The sequence below is a fragment of the Carlito syrichta genome, unplaced genomic scaffold (assembly GCF_000164805.1).
Source record: "Carlito syrichta isolate Samal-C Ts95f unplaced genomic scaffold, Tarsius_syrichta-2.0.1 Scaffold303612, whole genome shotgun sequence".
NCBI classification, from domain to species: Eukaryota; Metazoa; Chordata; class Mammalia; order Primates; family Tarsiidae; genus Carlito; species Carlito syrichta.
The window spans coordinates 162941-173291 of NW_007247708.1; the positions used below are offsets into that span (position 1 = coordinate 162941).

The window sequence follows — 10351 nt, forward strand, 5'->3', positions numbered from 1 at the left end:
TATTCACACAAACACACAAAGACTCTTTAAAAAGTTTATTCAGGAGTTAGGATAAAGCCAGGGAGATTGTTCCTCGACCCTCGATGCTTCCAGACCATGAGATGGTACTGGTCTTTATACTCAAACAACCTCACCCTCAGCGACCCCTTCATGCCTGGACAAAAACCTTCCCTAGTAAGGACTACAGAGTCGTGAGGATTTTCTTTAATAAAACAGAATGAACTCAAAAGAAGTGATCATTGAAATCAAACAGAATGAACCAGAAGAAAAATGAAAGAAAATGATTGAGACTGGCTTTACCTGAGCCTTTATTCTTTAACTTGAAACCAACAGCTTCTCCCAAGCATGGCAACTGAAGATGAACAGCCTCGTTGTGTTCCTCATAAAGTATCTAGTTGCCTCCCCACCACCCACAGCCACCCAAGTAAACACACATACACACTGAAATTCTGGACATTCAGCAGAATAATCAACAGGGGAGATCTGACCAATTGGCATCCTTTAAGAATTGGAGAAATTTTAAATAACTCAGATGAAAAGAATATCATCCCTATGCCTTTTACAGCATGCCTGAAATACTTACCATTCACTGTCATGCTGTAATGACTTCATTCCTAAAGAAAAGTAAGTGTAGGTAACAGAGTGACAGCATGTCTGGGGATAATCTGTCAAATTTATTCCAAAATTGAGGGATTCGCTTGTCTAATTAATCCAGTGTCACCTGACAGAGGAAAGGGTCTAAATGACTTGCACAGAAAAGAGTAAGTTTGATTGAAGCTCTGGGGATAGGGAAGGAGGGGAAGAAGGAGAAAAGAGCAAAAGAGCAAAAAATCCTATGTGGGGTCAGGGGATAAGAGGAGAGAACACCAAAAAGCAAGCATCTAACAAGGGCAGCTTCCTCCTGTTTCTCAATTCTGCCTAAGGCCAGAATGGGTCTTATTCTATTAAGTCTCCTAAACCTTCTACATTTAATGCTCTAAAACCCATCTGCATAAGAGACTTTTATGTTTTATGAGCATATCTATTCCAGTGAGAAATATCCACTGATCTAAACGGGCCTCACTGTGAGCTTCTTCCTCTGACAGGTCCAGCATCCCCGTTGTGTTTCTGAAGTTGCATTAATCTTCCACGTTGTCTAAAGGGGAAACAGAAGCATTTAAAACAGAGGTTATTCTAAACTGTACCAGATTATGTGGACCCACCAGGAACTCTCTGCCAAAAAAAGATTTAGCCCACTGTCCATGCAGCACAGAGAGAAAACAGCTTCTCTGGACTCAAGCCCTCTGTATACCCAGCCTCTGATCCTTTCTTTCGGAGAAAACATGAAGTCTTTCAGCTATTACCTTCCCTAGTTGTTCGTGGAAGGTTAAAGCACAGATTGCTGGGCCCTAGCCCCCAGAGTTTCTGATTCAGTAGGTCGGAGTAGGGCCTGGAAATTTACATGTATAATCAGTTCCCAGGCGATGCTGATGCTGCCGGTCCAGGAAGCCTCTTTAAGAACCACTGATCTTAATGATAAGTTTTCTTCCCTTGTTATACGTCTGGCTCATGTAGCTGATCAGATTTCATCATGAACATGTCCCAGATTGGGGAATCAGCAATTTGCAGCCTGTGTTTCTTTCTCTCATTTCTGTCCTTGTAAGTCAGGTAAAGATTGTTACAAAGCAAGAATTATGTCAGGAAAATAATTTTGAAAACCCAGCCTACAGTACTGGAAAATGATTAAAAGTGAGTTTGTGATGTGCATAGCATCCTTTTTTTTTTTAATAGCCAAAAACAGAAAACAAACCAAATGTCTTTCAGTGGTTGACTGGTCAACAAACTCCGGTGCATTCTTACAATGAGATGCTACTCAGCAATACAAAGGGAATGAATTATTGCTGCATTCAAAGACTTGGATGAATCTCCACGGCATTGTGCTGAGTGAAAGAAGTAGGTCCCAAAAGGTTGTATATTGTTTTCTTCCCTCTATACAGTATTCTCAAAAATGACAAAATTATAGTGATGAAGAATAGTTAAGAATTAAAACTGGGGGCAGCTTTGACTGCAAAGAGATCAAGAAAGTTTCTCTGGGTTGATCATATAGTTTGCCATCCTGATTATGATGGTAGTTATAAAAATGTGATAATATTTCATAGAACATGCATGCAAAAAAAAGTACATGTAAACACTGATAAAATGTGAATAAGGTTTGTAGTTAGTATGATTGTACCACACCAATTCCCTGATTCTGTTCATTGTGTTATGGTTATATAGATGTTATCATTGGGGATGCTGGGTGAAGGGTAAAGGAAGCTGTCTGTACTGTTTTTGCAATTTCTATGTATATCTAAAATTATTTCAAAAGAAAATGTTTAATTTTTTAAAACACCAGGGGATGGGAGGTTATGGAATTTATTTCAATGAACCCTAAATAAATAGAGGAGGCAATAATCAGAGGTCAAAATATTTGGTGAGACAAAGAACAGGTTACAGTCCTCAGGCTGTTACTAGCACCACATAGACTTGGGCAAGTTATCTAACCTCTCTAGACTTTCGTTTTCTCGGCTGTAAAATTGGAAGGAGAATTACACCTGGGACTTAGAGTAAAACCCTGGGTTTCAACACCCAAGTGTTTTCAATTATGCAAGACTGCTACATCTGGGGGGAAAAAATATATCTCCTGAAACAACTTCCTTGTAAATTTCTGTTGGTTTCTGATTTTTACAACTCTGCAAGAATGCCCTCCTTTGGTTTTACTGCAATTTCCAGTCAAGAAGTTGCCTTGATTCTGATCATTCAACTTGAAGAGAGTTCCCATCTCTCATTTGGCTCTACTATTCCTGTCACCTAGAAATATGCAGAGTCCATGATAGGAGCTCACAAACAAGGAACTACTGTATATAAGGAAGGGGCAAGCCAGGGCTTAGCAGCCAGACAATAAAGTTCATGACCAAAGGATTCAAGAGAATGCAAAGAGAAGCAAGCATGGCTCATGGACAAGAAGGGCCTTCATGGGGAAGCCAAGTCTGCAAGCACTGGGTATGCAGGCAGGTGCCCCTGCTGTCTTGGCAGCAGCAACTCCTTAGAACCACACAAAGAGTGCTATCGGTCACTACTTGCAAATGTTGGAATAACAAAAAAGAAATGCTAGCAAAGATTTCTATTAGAGTTTTTTAATACCTTAATTATCAGAAAGAGTCACAGAGTCTTGTATTAGGATACTTTCAGCCAGGAGAAATAATCACACCCAAACAGGCCTAAAACAAAAATTAAAGGACATTTATGGATCCTGTTAATTGTAAGTCAAAAGACAGGGCAAGTTCTTGTGTTGGTGGCTTCACAGCTGCACTTTCTAATGTGGTCGCCACTAAAAAATGTGACTATTGAACACTTGAAATGTGGCTAGTGGGAAGTGAGAAATGCTTTAAGTATACAATACTTATTAGATTTCAGAGACTTTGTACAAAAAAATGAATGTAAAATGCCTCAATAATTTCATACTAATTATAGCTAAAATTCTTATCATTTAAATAGTCAGATTAAATAAAATATATTGCTTGGATTAATTTAACTTGTTTCTTTTCAAACTATATATGTGGTTCACACTGTATTTCTACAGCAACTATGACAGCAAAGGGATCAAGAAAGTTTCTCTGGGTTGACCAGATAGTTCGCCATCCTGATTATGGTGGTAGTTATACAAATGTGATAATATTTCATAGAACATGCATGCAAAAAAAGAATGCATGTAAACACTGATAAAATGTGAACAAGGTTTGTATTTAGTATGATTGTACCAAACCAATTCCCTGATTCTGATCATTGTGTTATGGTTATGTAGATGTTATCATTGGGGAAGCTGGGTGAAGGGTAAAGGAAGTTCTCTGTACTGTTTTTGCAATTTCTACATATATCTAAAATTATTTGAAAAGAAAATGCTTGAGAACAACTTTGACCTGCAGGAGATATTTGGCCATGCCTAGAGACATCTTTGATTGTCATGATAGGTTGGGAGGTGCTACTGGCATCTACTGCACCAAGGTCAGGGATGCAGCTGGATATCCTACAGTGCAGAGGACAGACCCCACCACAAAGAATTATCCGGTCTGAAATGTCAATAGTTGAGATGCTGAGAAGTCCTGATGCCAGGGGTTCTCCTCTCTACTGTAGACACTACTGACTTCCTTCTATGGCTGGTTCCCCTCGTGGTGGAAAGATGCCTGCCTATGACTATCTTCCTCGTTCTTGTCTATGTAGAGGAGAAAACAGGCTTCCCTTTGCTCTCTCTTAAGACCAAAGAACTTTCTCCCCTAGACTGAGTCAAGCTTTTGGAGATATATTTCTGTGATTAGCAGATAAAGTACTGTTTTCTTTAACAAACTCATAATGAAAGATAGACTTGATTATTCTTCTCTGAAATAGATATGGCATTAAAACTTAATCATCACAAAGAATAATGGCTACCCACAAGAATCGTGTAGATCTCATAGTTACTTCAGCAGACTACTTTAAGTAATTCTTAATATTTTCCATCACCAAATAAAGATGTGGTTTCTTTTTTTTCCAACATTGCACTGGCAGAACAGTGTTCTCATTAACTGACGTTTAAACAATTAGTTTTATTTCTCCCCAAATCTAGTATCCAAATATCTGTTTGACTTGGTTAAAGGACGAAACAATTTTTCTTGTTATCATGTATTCTTCAAATGAAATTCAATAAACCATGCATGGCATTTTTAATTAAACTGAGTTTCAGAAAATAGAAGTGATGTGGAAAACAGGAGGGAGGATGAACTGCAGGGTTAAACTGAGAGAGTAGTTCTCCATTTTTTAAGCAAATCAATATCCAATCACCTTAGTGCCCAGAAAAGTACATTGCTACAAATAAGGGAAGTAACGTGAGGTTTATTGTATAGAGGAGAAAAAAAGCTAAAACAAACATGCCTTTAATCTTTCCTTTGCAGGAAGGACTTGAGATTTTGAAGACAGAAAGGCAAATGTGCCTAGTCTGACCAGAGAGATCAGACATCAAGTTAAAGTGTCTGAGAAAATCGTTCATTCGGGGTACTTCTGCTTACTCATTCTAAAGGCATCCATGTGAGTTCACTTTCTTCTTTATCTGAAATTATCTCCTCCCTGTCTCCTTAGAGTGTCCTATCCTTAAAAAGGTACTAGCTGAGTTACAGAAAAAAGAGAAAAACTCTCCACCTAAGTTCTCCCTCTAAGCTTCACCTTAAGCCTGTTTTCCCCCTTCTCCATCCCCTCTCTCACTCTTTAAGTAAGTCTAATCCTCAACAGAGCTCTTAGTAACTACAAAACTTGGAAATTCCCTCTGGTGACGTGGAGAGGCACACCATCCTCTTTTTCCATGTTAGATCAGCTTCACTTCAATTAGCAAGGAAACTTCCTTCTTCCAATCAACCTCACTTCAATTAGTAAGGAATCTTCTTCTGATCAACTTCACTTCAATTAGCAAGGAACCTTCTTCTAAAGGACACTCATGCCGGGCTTGGTGGCTCAGCCTGTAATCCCAGCACTTTGGAAGGCCAAAGTGAGGAGTTCCAATGTAAAAAAGGCAGAACAGTTCTATGGCCATTTATTAGTTTGAACCTTTCTCTGGGGATTTTTTTCAAAGTGATTTTTTTTTTTTTAGGCTTTCATTCAAATAAAGCAACTTAACAAGATTAAGTTTTTTGTGATGGCAGAAGGAAAAAAAAGGAAAAAACAAAGGACTGGAGTCTGGAGCATACAGTAGCCTTCATCTCCACGTCACTCCTTTTCCCGAGAGAATTGCTTAAACCCAGGGGTTCAAGACCAGCCTGGACAACTTGGTGAGACCTCATCTCTACAATAAATCAAAAAATAAGCCAGGCATGGTAGCATGTGCCTGCAGTTTCAGCTACTTAGAAGGCTGAGGTGGAAGGATGACCTAGGCCCAACAGGTTGAGGCTGCAGTGGCCGTGAGCATGAGCATGCCACTGCACTCCAGCCTGGGCAATGGAGTGAGATTCCAACTCAAAAAAAAAAAAGGACACTCAAAGGAGGGTATATTTCTTGTTAAGGTAGTGCTAAATGCTGTAACAAAGAAACCTCCAATTACCATGGCTTAAGAATAAAAATGTAGTCCTCACCTACTTAAACACTAGAGGAAGGCCAGGTGGAAGAGGCTCCACTACCTTCTAGAGACAGTTTCCAAGCTTACCTCAGGTGTCATCTCCCAGAAGTAAGTGAAGGCACATGCACCACTTAGCCACCTCTGTCTCAGTGCCACCAACATCATTTCCATTCATAGATGAAACTAAGTAACATCCCTGGGGCTGGGCAGCTGTCTCCCAACTACACTGTGGAAGGGGCCACGAATTTTGGATGGACAGTGGCTTTTTCTGCCACAGACAACAAAAGAGCATTATTTCTGCCCCACACAAGGGCAGAGAAGGACAGGTCTAAAACTTACAGTCTGTTCATCTAAAAGCCTGATGCCTCTATTCTTTAAGCTGCACATTTGTCCCTTGCAACAGGCTACAGATGATACGTTTTACAAAAATTGCTAACTGTGGTTTTTGAAGGTGACAGGAGTTAAAAGAATGAAATATGGTGCCAGATGTGGTGGCTCACGCCTGTAATCCCAGCACTTTGGGAGGCTGAGGTGAGAGAATTGCTTGAGCCTGGGAGTTTAAGACGAGCATGGCCAACATAGTGAGACCTCGTCTCTACAAAAAAAAAAGAAAAGAAAAGAACTTCGGGTTTATACAGGGTAATTATAAATCCTAGTTCTGTTCTTGCTTTCTAAGTGACTTTGGGCAGATTGCTAAATCTCTCATTCTGATTACTTATCTCTAAAAAGAGGATATTAATATCTACCTTCTAATTATTGGGATTATTAAATGAACCCACGTATTTGAAGTGCTTAGCCAGTGCCAAGCATATAATACTGCTTGGTAAATGATAGCTATGGCTAATAAATGTTCTAATTTATGTGATGAAAATTATTTTAATCAGCAGAACCTTTTTGAACCCTGATTCAAGTAATGGTAAATCCGGTCTCCTTAAAGATTCATGGAACAACTAAGATTTTAACAGAATTGAATTCACATTGGCTTAAAAGGGAAAACTCTTTGAAAGCACATTTAAAACATTTTGTCTTCCTTTTAGTTCTAGAAATCTCAAACTGAAGTAACTTCAAGGTATGAAACAAGACACATTTATTTCACTTGGTTTATTTTGTTGGCATCATTCATTTTTTTATGTCTGTCTTTGGGCATGTATATATGTAAATTACTGTCTTTCTATGCTAAAGCTGTACATGCAAATTTTTAATAGACCCAGAGAGATCAGTAATTCATGAGATTTGTATAAACTTAAAGCCTGAAAAAATGATAATAGATGATGTTAGTATAAACAGAGCCAGATTCTCCATCCTTAGATGTTCCAGAGGGATTCCATCAGCTCCTAGACAGCCTCAGCCTGGCTGAATGCAGAACTGTTGCCTCCTTCCAAGATAAATGCCAAAGTGAGGAGTTCCAATGTAAAAAAGGCAGAACAGTTCTATGGCCATTTATTAGTTTGAACCTTTCTCTGGGGATTTTTTTCAAAGTGATTTTTTTTTTTTTAGGCTTTCATTCAAATAAAGCAACTTAACAAGATTAAGTTTTTTGTGATGGCAGAAGGAAAAAAAAGGAAAAAACAAAGGACTGGAGTCTGGAGCATACAGTAGCCTTCATCTCCACGTCACTCCTTTTCCCATGGCTAAGTCATTTAATGTGGCCACTAGTGGACCTTGCCCTTAAACAGTCCCTCACCAAATCACAGGGCCAGAAGAGAAAGGGATGGGAGATGGGATGGGATGAGGGCAGAGGATAGAACCAGAGTCCTGCTGCAGGGAGGACCCCAGTGAGGAGAAGCCAGATGGCGAGTCATTCGAAAGCACCATGACCTGAGCCAGGATCACCAGAAGAATTTAAAGAACATAGTTCAGTCAGCAGGAAAAATATGTCTCCATGAAGCAGCAGCAATTATAGAGAAAGCAAAAAGGAGGAACTGAGTTTGGGAAGAAGCTTGTACAAATCCAGGGCATCTTCCTATGAAGAAGGTCTGATGTGGGAGAAAGGGGATTGCATAGAGCTTCCCCACTCAAGAATTCCTGGCCCTCTTTCTGTGCCCTGCACAGCCATGGCTCGTGGTCCCAAGAAGCATCTGAAGCGGGTAGCAGCTCCAAAGCATTGGATGCTGGATAAATTGACCGGTGTGTTTGCTCCTCGTCCATCCACTGGTCCCCACAAGCTGAGAGAGTGTCTCCCTCTCATCATTTTTCTAAGAAACAGACTTAAGTATGCTCTGACTGGAGATGAAGTAAAAAAGATCTGCATGCAGCGGTTCATTAAGATCGATGGCAAAGTCCGAACTGATATAACCTACCCTGCTGGGTTTATGGATGTCATCAGCATTGACAAGACTGGAGAGAATTTCCGCCTGATCTATAACACCAAGGGTCGGTTTGCTGTTCATCGTATCACACCTGAGGAGGCTAAGTACAAGTTGTACAAAGTAAGAAAGATCTTTGTGGGCACAAAAGGACTTCTTCATCTGGTGACTCGTGATGCTCACACCATCCGCTACCCTGATCCCCTCATCAAGGTGAATGACACCATTCAGATTGATTTGGAGGCTGGCAAAATTACTGATTTTATCAAGTTTGACACTGGTAACCTGTGTATGGTGACTGGAGGTGCTAACCTGGGAAGAATTGGTGTGATCACCAACAGAGAAAGACATCCTGGATCTTTTGATGTGGTTCATGTAAAAGATGCCAATGGCAACAGCTTTGCCGCTCGGCTCTCCAACATTTTTGTTATTGGCAAAGGTAACAAACCATAGATTTCTCTTCCCCGAGGAAAAGATATCCGCCTCACCATTGCTGAAGAGAGAGACAAAAGACTGGCAGCCAAACAGAGCAGTGGGTGAAATGGTCTCTGTGACCGTGTTAAAAAGATCTTTACCTAATTAAAGATAACACAGTGTGAAGAAGAAAAAAAAAGAATTCCTGGCACAGTGACTTTCTCCCTCTGGTTTTCTTGTGACCAAGGTAAGTCAATCAGGTGTCCACAAGACCATAATAAATCCTTCTCCTGCTGATTACATCATTGCATGGAAGGAAACCTGGGGAGGAGGAGGGGAAGTTGATGCCAATTGTATTTTCATTCAAGCTCCCTGGATCATAAGATTTAGGGAGTACACACCATGGGCAAGCTACTCTTCCCAAGTCCATGGTCACCACCACCACCACCACCACCCCCATTTGTCACCAGGAGACTTACATATCACAGGACATTTAGGTTTCCTTGACAGGCTGCATCTGGCCTCAGTGTTCAGTGGTGTCAGCTGGGGGTTCTTCAGTTTCAAGACCCCTGTTCCAAGACCCAAAGAGTAAAGGAAGAAGGATAAGCAAAGTTCCCTCTCCTCCCATCCGTAAAAGGAGGTCTACAGTCCCTGGAGGGGGCAGGGTAGGCAAGAACCTCACCAAACACGGTCCTCTAAAATTCGGAAGTTAGCAACAGAAACACTGGAGGCAACCCATCACTCCAAGGGCTGACAAAGGGTCCCTTGAGCCCCTTCTGCTGAGGCAGCTCCAATCTGATGAGAATTGGAATGTATTTGTTTCATTCCTCCCTGTCAGCAGCACATTTTCTGCCCCAACCCTTGCCTTCCCCCCCCAAGGTCATAATAGACATGTGCCATTTGCAAGGGAACATCCAATTAGTCACAAATCTGGGGGGAGAAAATGTCATCTTTCCCCTAAAACCAAAATAGATATATTATGAAATAGAATACCAAACTCACAAGAACTTTTAAAAGTTAAAAAAAAAAAATGATTCCAGGTCAGGTCTGCTGGCTCATGCCTGTAATCCAGAATTTTGGGGAGCCAAGGTAAGAGGATTGCTTGGGACCAGGAGTTTGGGACCAGTCTGGGCAACACTGAGAGACCCTGTCTCTACAAAGTTTTTTTTTAAAATAGCCTCAAGTGTGCCTATAATCCCAGCTACTCTGGAAACCGAAGCAGGAAGATCACCTGAGCACAGGGAGTTTGATACCACAGTGAGCTATGATTGTGCAACTGCACACCAGCTTGGGTGACAGTATGAAACCCTGTCTCTTAAAAAAAAAAAAAGAAAGAGAAAGAAAGAAAAATTTTGAGTATCATATCTCGGCTGAACCACCCCAAAGACCGTCCCTCTCCTCAGATCTCAAGGGGGCAGGGAAGGTGGGGTAAGGGCTGGTGTGTTTAGAGGGTTCCTAAAGTACCTTACTTCTGGGGAAACCTGAGAATCCCCACAAGTGAATCTGGACTTCTTGGGCATACTGGACTGAGGAG

General features: G+C 40.8%; 1 protein-coding gene across 1 annotated transcript; it reads left to right on the forward strand.

Annotated features, from left to right (window-relative positions):
• The first annotated feature begins 8129 nt into the window (after nt 1–8129).
• On the forward strand, nt 8130–10115 carry LOC103261133 (40S ribosomal protein S4, X isoform-like). Its single transcript, XM_021712712.1, has 2 exons — nt 8130–8953; nt 10105–10115. Exon 1 carries the CDS (start codon nt 8152–8154, stop codon nt 8854–8856), a length of 705 nt encoding a protein of 234 aa, XP_021568387.1. The 5' UTR covers nt 8130–8151; the 3' UTR covers nt 8857–8953; nt 10105–10115.
• Nucleotides 10116–10351: the final 236 nt, after the last annotated feature.

Coding starts and splice junctions, on each gene's coding strand:
- LOC103261133 (XM_021712712.1), top strand. CDS start 8,152: ATGGCTCGTGGTCCCAAGAAGCATCTGAAGCGGGTAGCAGCTCCAAAG.